General features: G+C 46.1%; 1 protein-coding gene across 1 annotated transcript in view; it reads right to left on the bottom strand.

Moving 5' to 3' along the window:
- Nucleotides 1-9115, bottom strand: part of Acsf2 (acyl-CoA synthetase family member 2) — a 43006-nt gene extending 33891 nt beyond the window's left edge. The window contains exon 1 of the mRNA XM_052757361.1: nt 7551-9115. Coding sequence (XP_052613321.1) covers nt 7551-7678 — 128 coding nt within the window. The 5' untranslated portion in view covers nt 7679-9115. The remainder of the gene's footprint in view (nt 1-7550) is intronic.
- Between the last annotated feature and the right edge of the window lie 18607 nt (nt 9116-27722).

The following is a 27722-nucleotide window of genomic DNA, read 5'->3' as shown; positions in this document are numbered from 1 at the left end:
GGACTTCAGTTTTATCTGTAATGGTTTATTTCTTCCACTGATAACCCTTCTGAAATTAAGTATGGCTAAGTTGTATTTCTGAGTGACAGGGACACAGGTGTTTATTATTCTATCATGTATTATGTTATATCTTGCATATTTCTTGTTTGAAATCTTCACTTTTTTTCTGATAATTAAAAACATTAGTTACATGTATTTGTTTGTGTGTATTTGGTGGGGGCAGAGCATGTAATGGCATATGCGTGGAGGTCAGAGGAAAATATTTGAAGTTTATTCTCTTCATGGTCTACCTACATAGTAGGTCCTGGGGACTAAAGTAAGGTCATCATCAGGCTTGCTGTCTTACACTTTTCTCCCACTGAACAATCTTCCCTAATTTAGATGTATTAGACAGAGTGTCCTGTATTATGTAGCCCAGGCTAGCCTCAAACCCAATATGTAGCTTAGATTGGCATTCGATAATCTTCCCTCCACATCCCAAGTGCTGAAATTACAGGTGTATACCACCATGTGTGGCTTTTTATTATTTTAATATGATTAAGAGGGAAAAAAGTGAAAGAAGTTTGCCAGACATGATGAGACTCATGTTCTAATTATTTGGGAAGCTGAGGCAGGAGGATCACTTAAGCCCATGAGTATGGAATTAACTGGGCAATATAGCAAAACTCTATCTCCTTGGAGGGGGGGAATGTTAGGGGCTAGAGAGATGGCTCAGTGGTTGAGAGCAATTTCTGCTCTCCAAGAGGACCCAATTCAGTTGGCAGCAGCCACATCAATCTGCTGACAATCAACTGTCACCCCAGCTCCAGGGGATCCAACACTTTCTTTTGGCTTCTATGGGCACCCACACACATGTGTCATACACTCACATAAATACATACAGGTACACATAAGTCAAATCAAATAAATAAAATCTAAAATAATAATAATAATAATAATAATAATAATAATAATAATAATAAAGCAACGAACATATAGTAGCTCCCGCCTGTGATTCCTGTACTCAGCAGGCTAAGGGAGGAGGACCACTGTGAGTCTGAGGCTAACCTGGGCTACATAGTAAGTTCCAGCTCAGCCTGGGTCAGTCAGATCTTGCCTCAAAAAAAGAAAAAAGTCTAGAGGGTTAATGCCTTCTTCACTAGGGTATCTAAAATATCACATGATGAGGTGACTTGTGGACTCAAATAGGGGACTCAAAATCAGGCTCTTTTCCCCCAGCTCCCTTGCATACCACCCTGAGATTTATTGTTACAAGATACCATTCCCTCAGCCTATCTGCCATCAGTCATCAACATCCTGGGGGGTTTGTTGCTCTATTTTTAGACACAGGCATAGTGACTGACCATCTAGTTGCCTTGGTTGGTAGGAAGGATAACCTTGGACCTGCAAACCCAGTGTTAAATTATCCTCCTGCCTCCACACCCCATGCTGAAAGTGCAGGTGTATATTCCTGTGCATAGTTTTTTATCATATTAATTTCAGAGTGTATGTCTGAGGCCGCCTATCCTGAAATAAAATCACAATCTTTGTTTTGTTATTGTGTGTTGGGGATAGATCGCAGGGCCCCAGGCATGCTTGATGAGCACTGTATCACTGAGCTACATCTCCAGCCAGAAAGTTCCGATGCTTATCTACTGCACATAGGACGATATACTTACACCAGCTACAACCTGCAACTCTTATTCCAGAAAACCAACACGTACTTGTGACAAAATCCAAATGAGAGCATTAATAAGTGGCTATTTTCTTAACCCAAGGCCAATTAGACAGTGGTCACTAAGAGCACATGATGCTCTTAAAAGGTCCTCAGAGAGCAAGTGTGGTGGTGTACACGTATAATCCTACCACACAGGAGGGTGAGGCAGGATGACTAGGATGACTGCCATGAGTGTTGGGACAGCTTGGTCTACGGAGTTCCAGACCAGCCTGGCTACAGAGTGAGACCTTGACCTGTACGCCACTCCCTATCCCCCTACCCCCCACCCCCCCCACCCCCCCGGCAAAAAAAAAAAAAAAAAAACCACAGGTGTGGTAACTCATGGTTATAATTCAGAATTTCCAAGGCTGAGGCACGAGAGGTATTGAGTTTGAGGCTAACCTTGGCTATAGAAAGAGACCCTATCTCAATAAAAAACAAACAAGCAAATACAAACACTTCTCCCTAAAGAGTCCTCAGTGACCGTGACAGTCCTCAGCAGTTTAAGGTCCTATTGGCCAAGCCTAAAGAAGACCCAGTTCAATCCCTAGGCCCCACATGGTGGAAGGAGATTGTCAAGCATGGACCAATACACACAAGTAAATAAATACTTCTGAAAATGTTTCCAGGTCCTCAGCAGAGGGGAAAATTAACTCTGACCAAGGTGAACATGATACGTAAATAAAAACATGAGAAAAAGAAAAACTTAGACCTGGGGGTGGTGTTGAAACCAACCCAGTGGCTGAGCACTTGAACACAGAGTATGTGCAAGGTCCTAGGTCTGAAATCCAGAGCTCATGCACACACTCACTCACACATCACACACACTGTGGGTGGTTAATCATGGTACAATTGACTGGACTTGGAATCACAGAGCTGGAGAGTGTCTTCAAGGGTGTTTCCAAAGAGGCTTACTGAGGGAGGAAGAGCTAACCCGGATGTGAGCGGCACCGTCCCACAGGCCGGGATCCCAGACTGTGTAGAAAAGAGAAGGAGGGCTGAGTGCCAGCATTCATTTTCTCTTCCTTTCCTGACTGTGGACACAAAATGACACTCCTGCCATCATGTCCTCCCGGCCACGATGGACTTTGCCCTCAATCCCTGAGCCAACATAAATCTTCTTTAAATTGTTCTCCTCAAGCATTTAAGTAAAGAAAAGGAACCCATACAAATGAGAAGGAAGAAGTAAAAAGTACAGCTGGGTGTGGAGGCTCATAGCTGTAATTCCAGCACTGGAAGGCTGAGACCGGGCGATTGCTGTGAGTCTGAGGCCCCTCTGGACCTCTACATCATGAGGTCCCATCTCAAAAAATAAAGCGAGAAAGAGCTAAAGAGGTGTCTCAACAATTAAGCACTGGCTGCTCTTCCAGAGGACTCAAGTTCAGTTCCTAACACCCACACAGTGGCTCACAGCCATCTTGAATTCCAGTTCCAAAGGACCTGATACCCTTTTCTGGCTTCTGGGGACACCAGGCAAGTCTGTGGTACACAGACATACATACAGGCAAGACATCCATGTGCATAAAAGTAATTTGTTTTAAATTATTAAATAAAATAAGAAAGGAAGGAAGGAAAAGAAGAAAAGGAGAGAAGAAGAAGAAGAAGAAAGTTCTGTCCCTTGGGAAGCTGGGTAATGAGTAAACATGCCATGGTTTGCATGATCTTCAAATTCATATGGTAATGATTCTTAGAATGTAACTTCTGGCCAGGCATGGTGGTGCCTTTAATCCCAGCACTCTGGAGGCAGAGACAGGGGATCTCTGTGATTCAAGGCCAGCCTGGTCTACGAAGCAAACTCCAGGACAGCCAAGGCTATACAGAGAAACCCTGTCTCAGAAAAGAGAGAGAGAAAGAGAAAATGTAACCTTTGGATCATGAGGCCTCTGCACTTGGGAATGGAGTAATCCATCCATGTTTCTGTGGATTAATGGGTTATAGAGGGAGCAGCTTTTCTTTGAAAGGACTCTCCTTGGCATCTTTTCTGGGTCTCACCACGTGATGCCATGTCATGACCCAGCAAGATGGCTCTCACTGGTGCCAAGTAGATGCTGGCACCGTGCTCTTGGACTCCCATCATCCTTCAGAACTCTGAGCTAAATGAATCTCTGAGGGGAGGCTCACAAATTGCTCTGTTCTCTGGCGTTCAGTTATAGCAAATAGAAAACAAACCATTTATTCACTGAGCAATACATTTAAGATCCATGCAATTTACCATATGTAATTATACCATAAAGTCCTATGATGACTCAATATAACCTCCCTGAAGGAACCCACAACCTATGAAAGAAGCAGACTACAAAGAACTCCTTAGGAGTCAGAACCGCAATAAAGATTTTGAACGCAATACTCGATTGGCAAGAGCACTCACTTTCAGCATCCTGAACGGAATGGCTGGTAGATGTGCATTTATGGATACAAAGAGAAAGTACATGCAAAGTTGTTGTTTGAGTATTAACAAAGTCTTCCTACGAAACAAGTGAGCAGAGGATACCCGTTGCATAACCTGTACAAGATTCTGGGTTTGATTCCTGGTTCTGCTAATAAAAGAAAGAAAGAAAAGGAGAAGGAAGAAAAAAATGATGGGAGAGATTTCTTAAGTCTGAAACATTTAGGGTTCGGGCCCCTATGCTGCAGGCTTCCCCCTTGAGACCACTGTACAGAGCCCCAGTCGTTGGGGGTGGGGGTTGGAGTCAGGGATGGGGGCGGGTTCAACACTCTTGACCTTTGATGGAATTGCAAAGGGTCCAGATCAAGTCTAAATCTTAGCTATCCAGGGTCAGCCCCACCTCAAAGGAAAGGCTGAGAGCAATCCCACAGCAAGCCAGCAGGTAAGAATTCATTATTAGCAACAAAGTAACCACACTCGGAGATTAGGAGCCAGGTTTGTATCTCAAGGCAGGCGGGCTTCAAATTCTTGTTCTTTCCTGTCCAGCAAAACCAGCAACCCGAGCTGGGCATGATGATACACGCCTGTAATTTCACAGTTCCAGAAGCTGAGGCAGGAAGATTGATGGCTTCAGGTTGCAGGTCAGCCTGGGTTACACACCAAGACCCTGCCTCCAAAACACAAACAAAACCCAAATATGGACCCGGAGTGACTGACCTGCTGTGCTGGGTGGCAGCAAAGCCTGCCTTTAACCTCATCAGAGAGACCGGAGGACAACAGCTTTCCCACACCATCCAATTAATGCTCCCCTCCTTTCCTTCACCCTCCCACCGGGTCGGGTCTGAGAGCCGTGGCCTAGGTGCTAGACACAGGGAAGGAATGCCTTCAGAGAGGGTTAACTATTTGAGATGCCCGAGGGGAGGCTTTTGCAGGGGAGAGCAGAAGACAAACCACACAAAAGCACCCACAGACAGCAAGGAAGGATGCAAACAGGAGAGGAATGGGAAGAAGTTGAGCCAGATGCTCAGGACGTCTTTTTTTTCCTCTGGATAAACAGGTCTCTTCCCAACGCAGTTTCTCTGAGGCCCTGACACTGAAATCCTCAGAGGTCACAGGCCTGAGGCAAGTAAGTGACCTGCTTTGTTTACACAGGAAAAGGTCAAAGATCAGGAATGTTAGGGCTAGCTAGGGAAATGCTTCAGTCAGTAAAGCGCTGTGCAGGCATAAGGAACAGAGTTTGGATCCCCAGCACTCACACAAAAGCTGGGCACAGTTGCTCAGCCATCTGTAACCTCTCAGTGCTAGGGAGAGGGAGAGTGAAAAGGAAAGATCCCTAGAAGTCATTGGCTAGCCAGCCTCGCCAACTCAGTGAGCTCCAGGCTCAGTCAAAGACCCTCGCTCCAAACAGTAAGGTAGAGACAGATAAAGGAGAACATCGGACACTGAGCATTTGCTTTCCCCTGCACTTAAAACACAGGTGCACGGACACACGTGCACCTCTACACACACACACACACACACACACACACACACACACACACACACACACGAACCACACACACAAATCAAAGCACTATTATGTAATGCTGGATCTGCTTTAGTATCAAAAACTATATGTACTTTGGGGGAAAACTTCTCTCTTCAGAGTCCTCACAGCTTGCAGGGATACTCAGGAGTTCAAAGGTGAGACCAGTCAACTAGGGATCGGGTAAGGTCAAGTTAGCCTAGAGAGACAATAGAGAGGAGAGAGACTCGGGAGAACCTCCCTTAAAAAGTGCCCCCCCCCCCCCAGCCAGGCGGTGGTGGCGCACGCCTTTAATCCCAGCACTCGGGAGGCAGAGCCAGGCGGATCTCTGTGAGTTCGAGGCCAGCCTGGGCTACCAAGTGAGTTCCAGGAGAGGCGCAAAGCTACACAGAGAAACCCTGTCTCGAAAAACCAAAAAAAAAAAAAAAAAAAAGTGCCCCCCACCCCTCTAGTGGGCCCATTTCACTACCCAGCCGTGATATGTAGGTCTCCTCAGGAAATGAGGCAGAGAGATATTAAAGTGCTTTATAGGGGCTGGGCATGGACTTCAGTGGTTGAGTGCCTATTCAGCATGCATCTCACACACACACACACACACACACACACACACACACACACACACATACACACACACACACACACACACACACATACACACACACATTACTGCCTGCTTCCTAGTTTTCAGAAGGTGGTAATCTGAGAGTTCACACACACACACACACACACACACACACACACACACACTCACACATTACTACTTGCTTCCTAGTTTTCAGAAGGTGGTAATCTGAGAGTTCCGGTCAAAAAGGCATCTTCCAACTTATCTGTCCAACTTCTTTTCAGAAATATCTTTTTATTGGAGGCAGGGAATTCGAGACAAGGCTTCTTTGTGTAGTAGCCCTGGCTGTCCTGGAACTCCCTCTGTAGACCAGGCTGGCCTGGAACTCTGAGATCTATCTGCCTGCCTCTGCCTTAAAGGCACGCACCACCCCTTGCCGTCTTAGTAGTGTCTTTAAACCTAGTTTGCAGAGGTATATCCCTCTCTCGACTGTGTTTCCACTTCTCCTGTCCAAGCCCACAGCCGGCATAGTATGAACAGCAGGCTTAATAGCCTGCCAGACCGTATGGCAGAGCATGATCAGCCATGTGCAGGTCTTCCCCCTACTGGATGCAGAAGACACCACCACTCAACCTTATTGCACAGACAGCTCCCCCAACCTTGGCTTTTCCCACGGTGGCACTCTCCCGCAGTCCCTTCAGTGCCTGACCACATTAGCTTTATTCAACCAACCCTCTCCTGCCAAACCCCTTCCCAGCCCTTGCATCAGACTCAGAAGTAAGTGGCAATGATTGAAAACAGAGGGAAGAAACCAGGTGGTGGTGGTGGTGGTGCAAGCCTTTAATCCCAGCACTCGGGAGGCAGAGGCAGGTGGATCTCTGTGAGTTCGAGGCCAGCCTGGGCTACAGAGAGAGTTCCAGGATAGTCAGGGCTACACAGAGAAACCCTGTCTTGAAAAAGAAAAAAGAAAAGAAAAGAAAACAGAGAGAAGGAACTGCTATACCAGTTCCCTGAGGACCCCTACACCGTCCCAAGCTTTTCACCGAAGCAGGTACAGCTGAGAGTGTCCTGGCCGCACTCAACCCTGTTCCTCGGGTATGCGGTTAAAAGCCTACACTCCTGGCTCTGTGTGCCACACCGGACGCATACAGAATCCTGATCTAGAATTTGAACTCTGTCTAGGACTACTGCCGCTACCAGCAAGCAGCCCCAGACCCCAGCCAGGCCCGCTATTCCCTCTGCCTAAGTGGTAGGGAGGTGGGAGTGAGGGCCACCCAGAATGGGGTCAGTCCCTGCCAAACTCTGCAGAACTCCCAAGTCCCCTCCGCCTCCTCGGGACTGCCCAGCCCCCTCTCTCTTTTCGGGGAGCTGCTCGGGGTACCTGAGAGCGCGGACACCGTGCAACTTTGAGTTCTGCCAAGGCCGAGAGAGCAGCGTCCGGGGTCCCTGCGCCCCCAGGCTCGCGGTACACAGCCTCCCGAGGCGCAGCATCCCGAGGTAGACAGCCATGTCTCGCTTCCGCCGCAGGTCCCGGGCCGGAGTAAACTTTGAAAGTGAGCAAGGCGGGGGCTAAAGAAGAAGAAGCCGGCGGGGAGGCGGGAGGGTCGCTCTGCCTATGGGGTGAGGAGGACTGGGTCCTGGCGGGGCGGGGCGGGGCGGGGCGAGGAGAGGCCGGGAAGTGGCCACCTTCGCGTGGGAACTGCAGCCCTCCAAGCCCGCCCTCGAAGGACCACCTTTGTTTTTCTTTGTTTTTGTTTTCGGGGATCCCAAGAGCCGCTCTGCAGCACAATACAGGGCCTTCCTGCAACCATCACCCGGCTAAGATTGGAGGGCCGAGGAGTTTCATAAACGGGAAACCAATCAGGGCTCTATAATGGGCCAGATAGCAGCTTCAAGGCTCGTCCGTCCGGGTGCCCGGTAGACTGTGGGTCACGTGGGAACTTGTCCCCGGTAGTGAGCTACAGGCCAAAGGAACTCCGCCCCGAGCGCCCCTGAGTGCTGCCAGCTGGAACAGAGGGCCTCTGGGAAGAGGAAAGGCCTTGAGAACCAACCAGTGTGATGGGTGAGCCCCTCTGTACTCTAGGACCGAGGATCTTGTGCGGTCCAAGGCCAGGAGTCAGCTTTAGTTCGACCCCGCATCTCTCGTGGCATCCTTCCTTCTTTATCCCGTGTCATTCCAAGAAGAGTATCCGGTAGACAAGATGTGGTGGCATCAGGGACTGGAGTCTGTTGTATCCTATCCTCCTTTCTGCCGTAGCTTGGGTCCTGAAACATAATTTCCTCAACTGCTCCCCTAGGCTCTAAAGGACCGAGACTTTGTGAGAGACTCAATACTCTAGCTGTGCCCTCTGGAATATATTCTAACATGTAACCCAAGAAGGATGGGCGACAAGACCTCGAAGAGGTGACTGCTTATTTCTGGGTCTGAGCACTGGAACTCCTACAGCTTCTAGTCCTACGTTGTCCTGAACTATCTTTCCTCCAGGGGAAGAAGAGAAGTCAGGTCCTGGCAGGGTGGCTTCCCCTCTCCTGACTTGGAAATGAAGAAAGTCGGGCAGGGAGGAACAGTTGGCTGAGGGCGGAGGTTGTCTTAGTGAACCTTTGCCTTTTACTGGGAATCCTGGTTCAACTGTGGTCATGAGTAATCCAGCTGCTCCCTCTTTGATCTCCAGAGTGACCACAGATCTCTCTGGCATCTTTCTGAGGGAATCTGTGTTCCATTGGAGAACCAGTCAGGACGGGAGACTTTGAAGAGCTGAGCTTGCTAGGGCACACCCTCCAAATTAAGTTTATACAGCAACTTCTGAAGGGCAGGCTCAGAGAATGAGGGGCTGACAGGTATCCCCAGTTCAGGATCCAAGCCCTACCTGGAAGCTTGGTGGATAACCCTGGGCCAGTCATTGACCCCTCCTGGATAAATAATTGCCCCAGCACAGTGGAGGTACATTCTGGTCCCCAGGACCCTTTCACATCCTGACTAGTCTCTGAATGAAGCTTGTGGGGATGGGGGTGGGGGGTGGGCAGGTGTGGGGGCGGGTGTGTGTGTGTGTGGTGGTGGTGGTGGTAAGGAAATGAGTTCTCTGTTATTCTGCTTGTACTGTGAGCTAGCCTTGGGAAGCCTTTATTCCCTTCCCCTGGCTAATATCCCTTCCTTCTCTGCTTCAAAAATGGACTTACAGACAACCGCCTGTGACCCCAGCCAGGGAGATAGAGGCAGAGGATCAGGAACTCAAGGTCATCTTCAACTACACAGAAGGGGTTCTGAGGCCAGCCTGAGGCAAAAAAAAAAAAAAAAAAGGGAGGAGTGCTAATAATGTCAACATCAAAATAGCATTTTTTTTTTTTGAGTCAGGGTCTCCTATAGCTCAGGCTGACCTCATTCGGTATATATCCTAGGATGAACTTGAACTTTGAATATGCCTCTATTTATCTCCTTGGATTACAGACATGCACCACTACAGCCAAGAACAGAATACAATGCTTGCTACTAGCCTTGGCAATTATCCTAGTTGAAATGGTAAAGGAGAGAAGGAGGGAGGCGGAGGCCAATATTCTCACATTATAGATTGTGTTCTGCAGGCCTGATGGTGTAGATATGTAATACGGGCTACTCTAGGGAGACTGAGGCAGGAAGATTGAAAGGTCAAGTCCTGTCTAGGCAATTTAGATAGATCCTGTCTCAAATAAAAAGTAATGTGGGCATTGTGATGCACATCTTTAGTTCCAGCACTCCATGGACGGTGGATCTATGAGTTCAAGACTAGCATGGTCTACACAGAAAAATCATGTCTTGAAAAAGACAAAAAGTAAAAATAATGAAGTTTTTGTCTTGTTGAAAACCCCATGTTTGTTCCTCAGCATCACAATACACACATACAGCAACAATAATGATCATTTAAAAAACAACAACAGCAATAACAATAACAAAAAGTAAAATATAATAAACTAAGGTCAGCTACACATACAGGCAGAATCTGCTTCCAGTTCCAGGCGAACCTGGAGTACATAAAGCTGGGTGTGGTGGCACCTATCTTTAATCTCACCATCAAGAAGCAGAGGCAGACAGATCTCTGTGAGTTCCAGGCCAACCTGGTCTACACAGTGAGTCTCAAGCTAGCCAGGGCTACACAATGAGACCCTGTCTCTAAAGAAATAATGAATAAATAAATGTGTTGAGAGATCCTGTCTGTGGGTGATGGCGCATAAAGGAAAGGAATATGTTCTGCTTTGTTCTGTTTTTTGTTTGTTTTGTTTTGTTTTTAAGTGAAATTATTATCCGCAGGTGTTACAAGAGGCCTCAGCCTTCTGAGTAAATAGCCACCACCTTCATCAGATAGGCAGATCTGTTTACAGAAGACTATTCCCAGCAGGACTGTTATTGTTGGACTTTCCCTAAGAGAAGGAATGAGTGGAGAGGGTCATAAGATCCTCCCTTAGATTCCAGCCACTCCTCTCTACCACTTATATGGAATTTTGTCCCAAATGCAGGCATGCGCCTCGGGTGCTAGACAGTATAGAAGGGGAAGGGGGGGAGGCTAACTGGTGGGAACTCTGTCCAAGCTGAGTGGAGACTTTGTAGGCTGGTGACTCTGGAGGTCATTCATGCTTCCCAAAGCAATCCTTCACCCATGCCTGTAAGACAGCTCAATAAACTTATCAGCACTCCAGGACAAGCTTAGGAGGACTTCTTGAATTTACCATTGGAACCTTAAAAGGAGAGGGTAGGCATTTATACTTCCCTAGGAACAAACCCATATGTAACAACAACAACAAAAAAAAAAAAAAAACCCCACTAAGAAATAGAATAAAAAATTTTAGCCGGACGGTGGTGGCGCACACCTTTAATCCCAGCACTCGGGAGGCAGAGCCAGGTGGATCTCTGTGAGTTCAAGGCCAGCCTGGTCTACAGAGCGAAATCCAGGAAAGGCGCAAAGCTACACAGAGAAACCATGTCTCGAAAAACAAAAAAAACAAAAACAAACAAAAAATTTTAAATGCTTAGAAGTAAACAGAGAAGGTAAAACTAAGATGGTTAAAGTAGTTCAAATGGGCTGGGCTGGGCTTGGCGGCCCATGCCTTTAATCCCAGCACTGGAAAAGCGGAGGCAGGCAGATCTCTGTGAGTTTGAGGCCAGCCTGGTCTACATAACAAGGTTCAGGCCAGTCAGGGCTACATAGTAAGACCCTGCCTCAAATAAAATTTCTAACGAGGTCAAAAAGATAGTTCTGCAGATGAAAAAAAAGCACGTCCAGTGCAAGCCTGACCACTCGAGTTAGACAGAATAAGATGCAGTGACACACACCAGTGACCACAGCACTGCTATGTCAAGACAGGAGGTGGAGGCAGGAGATTCTCCCTGAAGCTCAGCCAGCTGGCCTGGAGTACGGATGGTAATGCCAGAACAAGACCCTACCTCAACAAAGTGGGAAGTGTGGACCGACTCCTGAGGAGGATGCCAGAGGCCATCCAGTCAGCCATGGAATAAAAAGGAAAGAAAGATATATAGAATAAAGACAGTTAAAAAGCCCAGAGACAAAACACAGTTAAAGAGAAACAGGATAATTTAAATTAGAAAAGCTGGCTAGAAACAAGCCAAGCTAAGGCCGGGCATTCATAAGTAAGAATAAGTCTTTTTAACTCTCAAAGAGTTAAAAAACAAACAAAAAAACAACTACAGGCCACTGTGGCTCTGAGTTGGTGTGCCTCATTCCTGCTCCCTGAATTGAGGCACTGGTATCGTCTTTGCCGTTGTGCCCAACCAAGAAGCTGCTGCTGGCTGGTATTGATAACTGCTACACATCATCTTGGGCACTTTCATCAAGACCACCTTTGATGCCATCTCCAAGACTGACAGCTATCTGACCCCTGACCTCTAGAAAGAGGCCCTGTTCACCAAGTCTCCATATCCAGAACTCACCAACCATGGTGTGGAAACTCACACTAGCGTGTAGAGGACCCAGGCTCCAGCTGTGACCACCATGTAGGATATTTATTTATTTGTTTGTTTGTTTGTTTATTGGTTTTTCAAGACAAGGTTTCTCTGTATAGCTCAGGCTGTCCTGGAACTTGCTATGTAGACCAGGCTGTCCTCAAACTCACAGAGATCTCCCTGCCTCTGCTTCCCAAGTGCTGGAATTAAAGGCATTCACCACCACCGCTTAGCCCACATGGAATTTTTTTTTTTCTCTCATTCAATACATCCCAACTCCAGCCTCCCCTCCCTCCCCTATCCCCCAGATCCACCTCTCTTCTATCTCCTTTCAGAAAAGCTCAGGCCTCCTAGGAATATCAACTAAACACAGCTTAACAAGTTGCAATAAGACTTAGGCACAAACCCTCTTATCAAGGCTGAACAAGTCACCCAGTAGGAGGAAAAGGCTCCCAAGAGCAGACAAAAGAGTCAGAGACACCCCTGCTCCCACTGTTAGGAGCTCAGAAAACCCCAGCTAGACAACCACAACATATATGCAGAGGACCTAGTGCAGACTCATGCAAACCCCATGATTGCTGCTTCAGTCTCTGTGAGCAGGGCCCTGCTTAGTTGATTCTACGGGCTGTGTTCTCCTAGTGTTCCTGACCCCTCTGGCTCCTGCAATCCTTTCTCCCCCTCTTCTGTGGGGTTTCCCAAGTTCTTCCTAATGTTGGGCTGTGGGTCTCTGCATCTGCTCCCATCAGCTGCTGGAGGAAGCCTCTCTGATGATAATTAGGCTAGGCACCGATCTATGAGTATAGCAGAATATTGTTAGGAATCATTTCATTGCCTTTTTTTTTTTTTTTTTGGTTTTCCCCTAGGTCTCTGGTCCATCCAGCTTCCTGCCACTCCCATAAGCTCTGAACCACCATTGTCCCAGCACATCTTGCAGGCAGGACAGGTTATAGAGCAAAGGTTATGTGGCTGAGATGTTGTCCCAGTTCTACCACTGGAAGCTTTGCCTGGTTACAGAAGATGGCCAGTTCAGGATCTGTGTATCCTTCATTACTAGGAGTCCTCGCTAGGGTCACTCTCAGAGGTTCCAGGAAGTTTCTACTGTACTAGGTTTCCACACTATCCCTTAAATGCCTCCCAATTCCAGTCGCCTCTCCCTGTACTCTCTCCCTGTCCTTCTTCCTCCACCGGATCCCTCCCATCCCTATTTCCCCTTCCCAGGGAGATCCATCCTTGTTACTTCGCCTCTTTGGGTCTGTGGATTGAAGCATGATTTTTCCTTTATTTAACAGCTACTATCCATTTAAACCCACACCAGAGTCTTTTTGCAGAGAACCCAAGCTCCAGCTGTGGTTACCACCATAGGATTTAAAAAAAAAAAGTTGTTTTTTTTTTTTTTTTGAGACAGAGTTTCTCTATGTGGCCCTGGCTGTCCTGGAACTGGCTTCTTTCGACTAGACTGGCCTCAAATTCACAAAGATCCACCTGCCTCTGTCTCCTGGGTGCTGCAATTAAAGGCATGCTCCACCACCACCTGGCCCACACAAGATTTTTATATGAGAAAAAGAAAATAGAGTGACTAAGCCCTGTTTTTAAAAAGAACCTGGAACTGTAAAGCCTTAGAACCCGTTTATGCAAAAGTTTCACTTTCACCTCAAGGGGAGTAAAAGGGAGTTTCTTCTGGGCCAAATATGAATAACTGTAGTCTGGGAACATGGCTTCAGGTTGCTTGGAACAGCATTTTGCTGACAGTGGTGGTGCATGCCTTTTGAGGCAGAGGCAGGTGGATCTCTGTGAGTTCAAGGCCAGCCTGGGCTACATATCAAGCTACATAATATGATCTCAAAGACAAACCAGAATAACAAGTTACAGAACAGAAAAAGGTCCTAAGTCAAGGTGTTTGCCACAGATGTTGGCGGGGACAGCAGAATGGTGGGTTCCAGCACAGTGAGGACCCTGAAGAAAAGAAAATCATAAATGAAGGAATTGCCACATACAGGTGAGCAGGTTACAGCACAGTGGAGGAAACTCTGCTATGGGCTCAGAAATTCTGTGACAACATTCCTGGCTTCTGGATTGATGAAAGGTAGTGGTCTGCAATACATTCCAAAGATTTTTCTGGAGAGTTGAAAGGATGTTAGGTCAGACACAGAGGTAGACAACAACATGGTTTGTGTTTGTGTTTGTTTGTTTTTGGTGCTTGTTTTTTGGTTTTGGTTTGGTTTGGTTGTTTCTTAGACAGGGTTTCACTACATAGCGTTGGCTGACCCAGAACGCACTATGTAAATCTTGGACTCACAGAGATTCACCTGCCTCTGGGTCCCGAGTGCTGAGATTAAAGGTGGTTGCCATCATGCCCAGCCACAAATGCTTATTAGAAGAACAAAAGATAGCACAAGATAGCTCAGCTCTAAACCAGCAATATTTTGACTCTCCGTGATGTTGGGCAGGCCTATAAAGCCCGCACTTGGGAGATGAAGGGAAGAGAATCAGTTCAAGGTCACTCGTGGCTACATAATGTTGGAGGGTAGCCTGGACTCTAGAAGGCCTGTTTCAAAAACAAACAAAAACCACCCACAATTGCAATAAAACTCACTAAGCTGCCGTCCCCAACTCTCCACAGTCAGTCAGCCAGCCCAGAACAAAAACAAGTAGATAATACTTGTTATTGGTGAGGGGTGGGGTTGGGCGGGATGTTGTTATAAGGCTGCTGATTGTAAAGATGAAAAAGTTTGGTTTGGTTTGATTTGGGGCATTTTTGTTTTTATTTTATTTTATGTGTGTTGGTATTTTGCCTGTACACATTATCTGTGTACCACATGAGTGCTCAGAGCAGAGGAAGCCGAAAGAGGCAGATCCCCTGGAACTGGAGTTACAGATGGTTGAGAGGCACCATTCGGGTGCTGGGAATCAAACCCAGGTCCTCTGGAAGAGCAGCCAGTGCTCTTAACCACTAAGCCATTGTTCTAGCACTTGTTTTTTGTTTGTTTGTTTTTTGTTTTGTTGTTTTGTTTTTGTTTGTTTGTTTTTGAGCCCTGTGAAGCCCTTATTGGCCTGACTCACTATGTAGCCCAAGTTGGCCTCAAATTCACAGCTTACCTCAACCTCCGGGATGCTAAGATTGCAGATGTAAGCCCCTGCTATTCATGTGCTATGTCAGAAAATAGATAAACACGTTTGTGTCTTTTTACAACCAGTATGGATTCAATCACAGTTTATTAAAAAAAAATAAACTCGGGTTGGAGAGATGGCTCAGCGGTTAGGACCACTGGCTGCTCTTCCAGAGGCCCTGAGTTCAAGTCCCAGCAACCACATGGTGGCTCACAACCATCTGTAATGAGATCTGGTGCCCTCTTCTGGCCTGCAGGGATATGTGCAGACAGAACACTGTATACATAAATAAATAAATCTTTAAAAAAAATAAATAAACTCACAAGGTGAACTGGTTTCATTGGCAGCAATTTGCCAAGTCTCTCTTTCTTCCTCTCTTTGACAGGCTGAAGAAAACACATGTTCTTCTATTCCAGTTCCTTTGTGTTTGTGTGGTGTGTGTGTGTTCATATATGCACACGTGCGTGCACATAGGAGTGTGGGAACCAAAGGTCAATGTCAGGCACGTTCTTTTCTCTCCACCTTTTTCTTCCTTCAAAATATCTCTTCTTTATTCTTTGATAATTTCGTGCATGTGCACAGTGTGTCTTGATCCTCTCCACCCTGATTTCTCCCTCCCACTCCCCCCCCAGCACCCCCCGTTGTACCCTCCTCCTGTCTTCACATCCTCCCCTTTGCTTTTTTTTTTTTTTCCGTAATCCGCTGAGCCCGACGAGTGCAGCCTGCGGGAATGTTGACTTATCTCATGCAGGTTTTATGCAGGTAACCACAGAGTTTGTGAGTGCAAAGACTATAACATGGCCAGAAAACAGCATTCCACAGCACTCCTCCACATGCTCCGGCTTTTATAGCTTTTCATTCCACGGTGTCTCCTGACCCTCAGGATTGGGGGTGCGAGTGTGAATGTCCCATTTGGGGCTAAACACTCAACAGTTAATTATTCTCAGCACTTTGACCAGTTAAGAATTCTTGCATTAACTGCTACCTGCTGGAGAAAACTACCTCTCTGGCCAAGGTTGACTGCCACACTAACAGATGTGTATAAACAGAAATATTTAGAAGGCAGTTTGATGATCTATCTATTTAGCAAAACAATAGTAGGTTTGACTTTAAGGCTCATGACCACGAAAGGCACGGACTTTTAACCAGGTTTACAGTATCATGTCTGAATTCCCTTCTGTGAGGCAGACCTCAGCTCCAATCCAAAAGCAGTTGGTTACCCTGGTAATCTGCATGTCACTATTACACCAGAAGGCACATCTTGCCTGGTGGGTTGATAATACAGTTTTCAAGGTTCACTGCTGGGTCATACCATTGGTGACTTTTCTCCCCAGCAACTTGCACACCACTGTCCAGCACCATGGAAACCAGCTAGCAAGGAGGAAGTTTTCAGGTCAGTTCCAGAGTGATTTCTCCATGTTCTGTACCAAAGTATATTATATCTGCAGCAATAGAGTCTTACCATCTACTTCTGGTGTGTAACCAAGAGCAACCGCGACAAGCTATTTAATCTTTCAAAAAGTTATAAAGTATTTTAATTTATTTTATTATTTTATGTGTATGGATGTTTGGCTACATGTATATCTGTGCACCATGTACATGCCTGGTTCCCAAGGAGGCCAGAAGAGGGGGTGTCAGATCTCCTGGAACAGGAGTTCCGGATGGTGCTGGAAACCAAACTCAGGTCCTCTACAAGAGCAACAAGTGCTCTTAACCACTGAGCCGTCTCTCCGTGCCACTCCCACCTTATTCTTCGATGGGCTCTCACACTAACCTGGAGCTCTTTCTGACTCAGCAAGACTGAATGCCAGCGAACTCCAGGGATCTTCCAGTCTTGCTCGTAAGCACTACTGTACCTGGCTTTTGACCTGTGTGCAGATCTGAACTCAGGTGCTTTCACGGTAAACTCTTTTTGTCATATCTCCAGCCCTTGTTTTAGTCTTTTGATTTGTTTGTTTTTTAAGACAGGGACTCAAAAAAAAAAAAAGACTATGTAGTCCTTGGCTGTCCTGAAACTCATTCTATAGACCAGGCTGACCTTGAACTCAAAGATCCGCCTGCCTCTGCCTCCCCAGTGCTGGGATTAAAGGCATGCATTACCATTGCCCATCTCCTCATTTCAATCTTAATTACTAATATTGACTTTCAGATCATAAATACACATCACACAGTAAAATAAATGGAAATATACATATATATTTACAGAATGGCCATAAAGAGTTTAAGAGGCCATAGCAAAGACCGGGGGGGGGGGGGGGGGGGGCAGTGTCGCACGCCTTTGATCCCAGCACTGGGGAGGCAGAGCCAGGCAGATCTCTGTGAGTTTGAGGCCAGCCTGGTCTACAGAACAAGATCCAGGACAGGCACCAAAACTACACGGAGAAACCCTGTCTTGAAAAAACAAAAACAAAAAAGAAAAAGGAAAAAAAAAAAAGAGGCTATAGCAAAACTCAAGGACTTTCAAAGATCTTGAGAAGCCAAAGCTTGGAAGCTGATTGGAACACAAGGAGACTCTCTATTTTGACAAGATAATGAGCCCAGGCAGAGGGGCAGCTGGGGATGCTGGTGGAGATGAGAATCAGGCTGCTGCTGGGCCATAGATCTGAGTAGAGCTACAGAATTGAGTCCAGCTTCAGAAAGGAGGTGTGGGACCATGAAGGCTTAGGTGCACAGGGTAAGACCTGATCCAGATAGATGGATGGATGCAGGTTAACACAGGTGAACAGGAAGATTGGCAGAACGAAGTAGAATGGGCTGCCTCAACAGTGGGGACTGAGCAGAGTTGAAGCCCCTGGGATAGTGAGGAGTTCTCTGGTCATCAATTTTTTGTGTGCATTTTGTATTTTCATATGTATCTCATATTTTGCCCAAGGAGGCCAGAAGAGAGCATCAGACCCCTTGGAACTGGAGTTACAGATGATTGTGAGCCGCCTTGTGGGGACAGGGAATCAAACCTGGGCTCTCAGAAAGAGCAATCAGTGCTTTTAGCAATCAGTGCACTGAGACATCTCTCCAGACCCTCTTGATATGATTTTAATATGTTTTTATGTTCCCACAATCACAATTTATCCCCAATAAATTTATAGGGTGGCACTCTTTCTATCTCTAGGAATGTCATTTATCCATCTACACCTCGTGAGTGATACCAGACGGATGGTCTCATTTAGTGTACACTTGGGGGAAGAGTGGACATCTTCAAAATGGAGTCAGATGCTGCTGTAAAATGAAATTTCTCAGGGCAAGGCACAGCCTGAAAAACTACTGGTTTATACAACATGGAATAATTCAGAACAGTGTAAAGCCTTACCTCAAAAGTCAGGGACTGATGTTTGAAAAGAATGCCACGGTATAACACGGATCAGCTTTTTAAGTTTATTTTTGCAGGAAACAAGAGTCTCGTGTAGCCCAGGCTGGCCTCAAACTTGAAGTGTAGTTGAGAACCTTGAACCCTTAATCTTTCTGCAAGGATAGGGAGGATCATGAGTTCAAGGCCTACCTGGGCTACAGAACAAGTTCAAGACCAACCAGAATAGGAGGGAGACCATAGCTTAAAAATGAGGGCAAGAGCTATATAGCTCAGGGAGTAGAGCATGGCCTAATAGGCTGGATGCCTTTGGTTTAGTCCCTAGCATTTTAAAAACGCGAGGGGGAGTGGGGCAGGATGGTGGCGCACATCTTTAATCCCAGCACTGGGAAGGCAGAGGCAAATGAATCTCTGAGTTCGAGGCCAGCCTGGTCTAGAGTGAGTTCCAGTACAACCGGGGCTACACAGAGAAACCCTGTCTTGAAATTCCCTCTAATAAAAGGTGGGGGAGGTAGGGGTAGGGCCAGTGAGAGGACTCAGTGGATAGAGGCAATTGCTGCCAAGTCTGATGGCCTGGGTTAGATCCTTGAAATCCTCATGGTAGAAGGAGAGAATCAACTTTTGTAAACTGTCCTCTCCCCTCCACACATGCCCCATGGCTTGAGTACACATACAATGTGATAACTTTTTTGTGTTTTATTTTCTAACAGTAAACAGGGTGTGTGTGTGTGTGTGTGTGTGCGCGCGCGCGCGCGCGCGCGCTGCAAATGGAATTCAGGGCCATACACTCACTTGGCAAGTGCCCTACTACTGAGCTACAAATCTCCACCTTAATTGTAACTTAATAAAAACTTTTTATTAACAAGTCTGAGGGAAGCTTTCTCCTTAATGCCAGCAATCTGTAACATGGACTGATGTTTGATCAGGTGGCCACAGAAAAACACAGAGAACCATCCTGTTGATGCAGGCCTATAATCCCAGGAATAAGGGGGCTGAGGCAGACAATAAAGAGTTTGAGGCTAGCCTGGACTAGAAACCAAGCTCTTGTCAAACAAACAAACAAAAACAAAAATCAACAACAACAAAAAACACCCTGAGAACAGAAGTGTTGTTGCTCGTAGTAATCCACTTGCCTAGCATATGTGCACTTGCCTAGCGTGTGTGCACTGGCCTAGCGTGTGTAAAAGTTTGACTTCTATCCCCAGCAGAGGGAAGGAGGTGAGAGGAAGCTGCAGGAGGGAGTGTTTTAACCTCCAAAGAGATCCAGAAGACTTAGAACATAATGCTTTTATTCTGTTAATCAGGCCAAAGAGGTCCACCCAGTCACCAAGACCAAAAAGTCCCATAAGCCACTAACAACAACAGAAAGCCAGATAAGCATTCTAAAAACAGATGTTTCTCAATTTCAAAGGGAAAGTGAAAATAAGGAACTTGATCTGTCTTGCTGCCTGGAGTAAAATTAACTTGATCACAGCTCACTGGAGATGGCAGACCCACGCCGATGGGCTCGGAAGAGATCATGGTAGATCACTGTTTTCTTTTTTTCTATAGCCCCAACTTGAAAAACTCATTTCCCACATGGGTCACATGTTGTGAAAGCCTTGATTTTGTAAAGAGAAAAAAACAAACTTCTTTGTTTGAATGATGTAATTTTTATCTTTCCTTGGGTCAAAGTCAAGAGCTAAGGTCAACTGTGAGGTCTTGAGTAAAAACTGACGAATTAATCCATCTTCCATTGGTTCATTGGTCATTCCACAGAAGATTTATGGTTCTGTGCAAGTTTCTGGGTCCTGGATGTGGAGATAAGAAGGAGACGGGGTGTTTACTTTTAAGGAGCTTGACGTTGATGTTAGCAGGAGGCTCAAACCCTAGTGCTGTGTGCTGTGGTGTGGTGTGTGCTGAGTGAAAGTGAACAGGGATTAGTGACCTACCTGGGCAGGTTGCAGAAGGTCTGAGCTGAATTCTGAGGAATAAGCAGTATGCTTATCCCCTGTTGCTACTGTAACAAATCACACACATTTAATGCCTTAAACTGGGGGTGGTGCCTACACCATTAATTACAGAACTGGGCTGTCTGAGGCAAGAGGATTGTGAGTTTGAGGTTTGAGACCAGATGGACTACATAACAAGTTAGAGGACCCTGAGCTAATAGCAAGACCCTGCTGTAGAATAATCTTTTGGTACACTGTGAGGAGATGTTGCTCTCACTGTTAATAAAAAGCTGATTGGCCAGGCAGTGGTGGCGCACGCCTTTAATCCCAGCACTTGGGAGGCAGATGCAGGTGGATCTCAGTGAGTTCAAGGCCAGCCTGGACTAAAAAGTGAGTTCCAGGACAGTCAGAAGTATTACACAGAGAAACCCTATCTGGAAAAACCAAAAAAAAAAAAAAAAAAAAAAAAAAAAAGCTGATTGGCCAATAGCTAGGTTAGATTTTCAGGGCAGAGAGAATGCTGGGAAGAAGAAGGGCGGAGTCTGAAGAGAAGAAGAAGAGCAGCAGAAGAAGAAACATGGGAAGTTTATAGTTGAGGTAAATGAGCCTTAGGACAGCATATAGATGAATAGAAATGGGTTAAAATTAAATTGTAAGAGCTGGCTGGAGACAAGCCTAATAATCAGCTGAGCATTTATAATTAATAATAAGTCTCTATGTGGTTATTTGAAAACTGGCTGGCGGGACAGAAAAGTCTGCCTACAAGACCCTACCTCAACACACACACACACACACACACACACACACACACACACACACACACACACAAGCACACATACAATAAATAAATAATTAAATACATAAATAAATGAGTGGGGCAGGGGGGAGAATGTGTGTTCTGGAGACCAGAGTCTAAAGTAAGTTTAATGGGACTTACTGTCAAGGTGTTTGCAATGCACTGGTTTCTTAGAAATGTGTCCAACATTTGGCCCATGAGCCATATGCATCCCAAGATAGCTAAGACATTTGTGTATCACAACACAAGGTTAAAGGTTGGGCATGGCTGTGAGATGCTCCATGCTGAGCCAGTTCCTTGAGTCATCAGTGTGTGAGGGCCCAAATACCCTTTGGTGTGTAGTCACATCACTCTAATGGCTGCTTTTTCCATTTTGATTTTCCACATCTAGTTTCCCTTGGCCTTTCTTAGAAAGACACTTTATGTGTAGCAGTCCTCCATGTAATTAAAGATATTGTCTGTATCTCAAGATCTTTAATTAATTTTATTACTATAATTTTGGTTTTTTGAAACAGGGTCTAGCTATGTGTTTGTTTGTTTTTTTTTTTTAATTTTGAGACAAAGTCTCATGTAACCCAGATTGGTTTTGAGCTCACTATATATCTGCCTGCCAACTGTTCCCATACCCAGCTTCCTTTACATGTTTTTTTAAATATCAATTAATTTATTTGTATGTGCGTTGGTGTTTTGCCTGCATGTGTGTTTCTGTGATGGTGTTGGATCTATAGACAGTTCTGAGCTGCCATGTAGGTGCTGGGAATCGAACCCAGGTCCTTGGCAAAAGCAGCCAGTGCTCTTAACCACTGAGCCATCTCTCCAGCTCCTCTTTTTTTTTTTTTAAGATTTATTTATTTATTATGTATACAATGAGTGTTCAGCCTACAGGCCAGAAGAGGGCACCAGATCTCATTATAGATGGTTGTGAGCCACCATGTGGTTGCTGGGAATTGAACTCAGGACCTCTGGAAGAACAGCCAGTGCTCTTAACCTCTGAGCCATCTCTCCAGCCCCTATCCCGCTCCTCTTAATGATTAGTCTTTATGAAATTCAAACCGGCAACTCACACAGTAATTTTAAAAATAAGTCTAATAATATAATCTAAAGCCATTCAAATTTGATACACACTGATGAATGACTCTTGAAAAACATTCAAATTCTTATTGCAGCCAATTTACAGAATAAACAGAAACCTGGGGAAGTGCACTGACATAAAGCTTAGTGTAGTACCGGCTTCAAGTCCCAGGGTTCAGGGGACACATCTGTCGTTGCTATTTATTTTTGCTCTTTTGGGGGGGTCTGCCCCCCAGCTCCCAAATAAATCACACATGGAGGCTTATTATTATTTATAAATGTCTGGCCTTAGCTTGGCTTGTTTCTTGGCAGCTTTCCTTACCTTAAATTATCTCATCTACCTTTTGCCTCTGAACTTACTTACTTCCCATTCTCTTACTTCTGTAAATCTTACTCTTACTTCGTGGCTCTCTGTGTAGCTGGGTGGCTGGCCCCTGGAGCCCTCCTCCTTCTCTGGCTACTTCTCTCCTTCCAGATTTCTTCTTCTATATATTCTCTCTGCCTGCCAGCCCCACCTATCCTTTCTCCTGCCTTGCTATTGGTCGTTTAGTTCTTTATTAGATCATCAGGTATTTTAGACAGGCACAGTAACACAGCTTCACAGAGTTAAACAAATGCAACTTAAACAAAAGTAACACACCTTAAAATAATATTCTACTACAATCTGTGTCCTAGCCCACCCTGATCTTTGACTGCTAAGGTGTCACACTATTCCCAGGGAGCCACGAACAAACATCTCTTTGCTTCAAATAGGCAACTAATGACAGACCAAAATACAGATGCCACCGAAGTCCAACTTGGTGAGCCATGAGTTCTATTGGTATTACTTACAGACTCACAGGTGAAGGGTTGGTTAAAGAAGCCGAAATGAGTCAAAGGACAGCTGCATCCCAAGAGCCCTCCCTGCTATGGGTGACAACTTACAGAAGCTGAAAACGTGGAGCACACTGCACAGCCTGCAGGTAGTTCGACAGGTAGGAGGAGAGTTCATTCCAGTAGTTCAGCTGGTCTGAGCTGCTGTCCAGCTGCTGGCCCAGTCTCTACTCTTCCAGGCTGCTCAGCTGGTCTCTGCTTCTAGGCAGCTGAGCTTGTCTGAGAACATCTCCCGGCCACGGTTCCTGCTTATATACCCTTGGGGAGGGAGGGACCTACTGAATCTGGTCAGTTTCAGAGACCTCCTGAAGCTATGGAGTTGTTTACTTTTTGAACATAAAGAGCTTCCCTGAAGGGATGTTCTACCTCTCCTTAGAACATTCTGTGTCTTAACATGATTTCCTGTGAAATGGAAGGTTTTTTTTTTTTTTTTTTTTTGGTTTTTCGAGACAGGGTTTCTCTGTGTAGCTTTGCGCCTGTCCTGGAACTCACTTGGTAGCCCAGGTTGGCCTCGAACTCACAGAGATCCGCCTGGCTCTGCCTCCCGAGTGCTGGGATTAAAGGCGTGCGCCACCACCGCCCGGCCGTAAATGGAAGGTTTTAATCTGGAAACAGCTATACAACGACTTTCTCAAGGGCTGCTGGGACTTGTGTTTTCCCAAACAACCTGGAACACACAGGAGTGTACAAGATGACATTTGGTTTGGGGCAGGGAGTTCAGCACAGAGCCAGTCTTTTGTTCCCAAGGGAAATGCTGCTAAGACATGATAGGCTTCCTGTCTCCCACACTGCCTGTTTCCAGTCTTAAGGGATTAAAAACAACCTTTTTTGAAGCGAACACCTGCTGTCTGTCTGTCTCTGCTACATGATTCCCTGGGTTGATTCTCTGAAGGTTTCAGTCAGACACAGTTCTCAAAACCCAACTCATACACCGCTCTGCCACCTCCTCCAAGGAGCCTCTCCTGATTTCATCTCTCCCCCGGGCCCTTTCTCCTCAGCAGGCTGGTATGAGCTCCTTGAATCCCCTTTCCTGTGACACTCAGATAACATTGGGAAGATAGAGTGAAAAAGTAACAGTAGAGGATGAGGAGTGTGGTTCAGTGGTGTGGTGCTTGCCTAGAAAGGTCCTGGTTCCTATACCTAAACTCTGTGTGTGTGTGTGTGTGTGTGTGTGTGTGTGTGTGTGTGTGTGTGTGTGCATGTAGGTGTGCTTGGTGTGTGTGTGCATGTATGTGAGCATGTGTGTGCCTGTGGGGGGGGGGTGAGTGTGTATGTGTGTGTGCATGTAGGTGTGCTTGGTGTGTGTGTGCATGTATGTGAGCATGTGTGAGCCTGTGGGGGGGTGAGCGTGTGTGTGTGCATGTAAGTGTTCTTGGTGTGTGTGTGCATGTATGGGGCATGCCGTGGTGTGCTTGTGGAGACCAGAGGACAGCTTTGTGGAGTCAGCCATCTCCTTTCACCTTTGCCAGAGTTCCTGGGATCAAACTCGGGTTGTCAGGCTTGTGCAATAAGTGCCTCTGCCTGTTGAGCACCTCACCAGCCCTGAGTATAACAGGATCACATGCCGGTATGCGCACACACACTCTACGCATTTGCACAGAGGCTGGCTTCAAACTTACTGTGCAGCCCAAGATAAGCTTGAACTCCTTATCCTCTTGTCTCTTCCTCCTCAGTACTAGGATTAAGGTCAGGCCCCATCGTGCCTGGTGCTTGGTGACTTGGAACCCTAACTGGCTTGAGCTGTGTGGTGGTTTGAATGAGAACGGCCCCCATCGGCTCATATACTCATGCTTAGTCACCAGGGAGTGGCACTATTTGAAAGGATTAGAAGAATTAGGGGGTGTGGCCTTATTGGAGTAGGTGTGGCCTTTTTGGAGGAAGTGTGTCACAGGTGGGCGTGGGGGGGTGGGGGTGGGCTTTGAAGTTTCAAAAGTCCATGCCAGGCCTAGGTTCTCTCTCTCTCTTTCTCTCTCTTTCCCTCTCTGTCTATGGATAGGGATATAGCTCTCAGCTACTGCTCCAGCACCTGCCTACATGCTGCCTTGCTCCTGGCCATGATGATGATACTGGACTAAACCTCTGAAACTATAAGTGATCCCCCAATTAAATGCTTCCTTTTATAAGAGTTGCCTTGGTCATGGTGTCTCTTCACAGCAATAGAACAGTGACCAAGACAGGCTGCATACACATACACATCTCTTTCCCAATAATGCATTTAGCAACCTGGGATCCCATCTTCCTCTAGCTAAATGCATGCTCCTCTCCAAACAAAGCAATTGGGTTACTCCAATTTATAGCTCACTAATAACCCTTAGTATTTCCTTTTATATGTGTGTATGGCCAAACACATTCTAAGGGAAATAGACCAATCCAACTTAGACTGGTTTTGAGTGCATTCACAGTAAGGCAAACTGTCTCCTCAAATTTGGGGAGGATCCCTTATTTACATGTACATAATCAGGCATGATATGATTCAAATCAGATGCATCATGAGATTACATAATGAAGGCTTATGTAATCTAAACCTCTCTATCAAAACAGAAAGCCACCTGCATTCTGCCACTAGCAAGCTGACTTGCTCTGTTCATGAACCCACAAAAGCAAGTCTGGAGCAGTCCTCTCACGCAGAGCTCACTGCTGTCTGGAAGAGAACTTTGTTCCTGAAAAAAATCCTCAGTTGGGTGTGGACGCACGCCTTTGATCCCAGCACTGCAGAGGCAGAGGCAGGTGGATCTCTATGAGTTCGAGGCCAGCCTGGTCTACAGAGCAAGATCCAGGACAGCCAAGGCTACACAGAGGAACCTGTCTCAAAAAAAAAAAATCCTCATTGTTTTGTGTGTGTGTGTGTGTGTGTGTGTGTGTGTGTGTGTGTGTGTGTGTGTGTACTTCTTCAGGTCTTTGAACAAGATGCCAAGAACCTGGAAACATAAAGCCTAGAGGCCACCAGGAACACTTGGTGAGCCATCCCGGAGGTGATTGAATTCTCTTCTGCTTCACAGACACAAATTTCTCTCTGTAGTCTCTTTTTCCTGGCCCATGACGTTAGGTAAGGGTACAGAGGCAAAGGCAGATGGGACAAGAGATGTGAGGGCCCAGTTCCAAGAGAACAGGGGTGGCCATCCTGCCAGGATGGAGAAGGCAATGCAGGGTAGGAAGAGGGTTACAGGTATCTCCCTTGCTGGACTTGGGACAAACTCAGAACTAACCAAACACATTCAGTGTCCCAAGCGAAATGTAACAAAGTAGACTCTGGTGCCTGTTCCAATGTTGTTTCTGCTTTCTAGGGAAGAACAAGACTTAGTTGCCACTTGGATTTTTTTTTTTTTTTGGTTTTTCGAGACAGGGTTTCTCTGTGTAGCTTTGCGCCTTTCCTGGGACTCACTTGGTAGCCCAGGCTGGCCTCGAACTCACAGAGATCCGCCTGGCTCTGCCTCCCGAGTGCTGGGATTAAAGGCGTGCGCCACCACTGCCCGGCTGCCACTTGGATTTTTAAGGTATTTTCCCCTCCCTCTTTTTTCCCCTCCTTCCCTCCCACCCCCCCCACCCCCTCTCCTCTCACTTTTTCCTTGGTCTGGGTTACAGATTCTCATAGTCTTACGGGAGCTGACCAAGCGAAGCCCTGAGGACTCTTTCATCTGGAGAATGGTCCTGCTAGGTCCGCTTATTCTTGAAATTCAAAAACTGAGACTAGGCCAGAGATGGTGTCAACTGGTAGAGTGCTTGCCTGGCATGCAGGAAGCCCTGGGTTCAACCAAACACCACATAAAAACCAGCTGTAATGGAACATACCTGTAATCTTAGCACTTGGGAGTTGGAGGCTGGAAGTTCAGAAGTTCAGGGTCATCCTCAAGATCAACCTGAGCTCCAGGAGATGAAGAAAGACTTATTTCTGTGCTTTTAGATTTTGTTGAGTAATTACTATGCTTGCATGCATGAGTAAGTAAGCAATCAAAAAGATAAAGAGCCAGGCAGTGGTGGCACACTGCTTTAATCCCATCACTTCGGAGGCAGAGGCAGGTGGATCTCTGAGTTCGAGGCCAGTCTGGTGTATAGCGTGACTTTCAGGACACCCAGGGCTACACAGAGAAACCCTGTTCTGAAAAACAAAACAAAACAAGAAAAAAGAAAGAAAGAAAAATAAAAAAAGATAAAGAAACAGATAAATCCACCCATCTGCTAGGTCACTATATGGCCATCATGAATAATTTCAACCCTCCTTTTGATGGATTGGCTTCTCACAACTTCTTCAGATATTTCATTGCTGTATTCTAAGGACATGGTTCCCCAGACTAGAACATTACCTACATTCAAATACTTAATGTCTTTGTCTCTTTTTGTAACATAAGCTGATACAATCCTTCTCTAGTTACAGAGATTCTCCTCTAGATTGCATTGAGCATATGGAATATTTTTTTTTTTTTTGTTTTTTCGAGACAGGGTTTCTCCGTGTAGCTTTGCGCCTCTCCTGGAACTCACTTGGTAGCCCAGGCTGGCCGAGCATATGGAATATTTTTAAAATGTATTTATATTTTATGTGCATT

This window comes from Peromyscus californicus, unplaced genomic scaffold (genome assembly GCF_007827085.1).
Source record: "Peromyscus californicus insignis strain IS unplaced genomic scaffold, ASM782708v3 Scaffold_3__1_contigs__length_106647218, whole genome shotgun sequence".
In the NCBI taxonomy this organism is placed as follows: Eukaryota; Metazoa; Chordata; class Mammalia; order Rodentia; family Cricetidae; genus Peromyscus; species Peromyscus californicus.
This window is presented reverse-complemented; position numbering and strand designations above follow the sequence as displayed.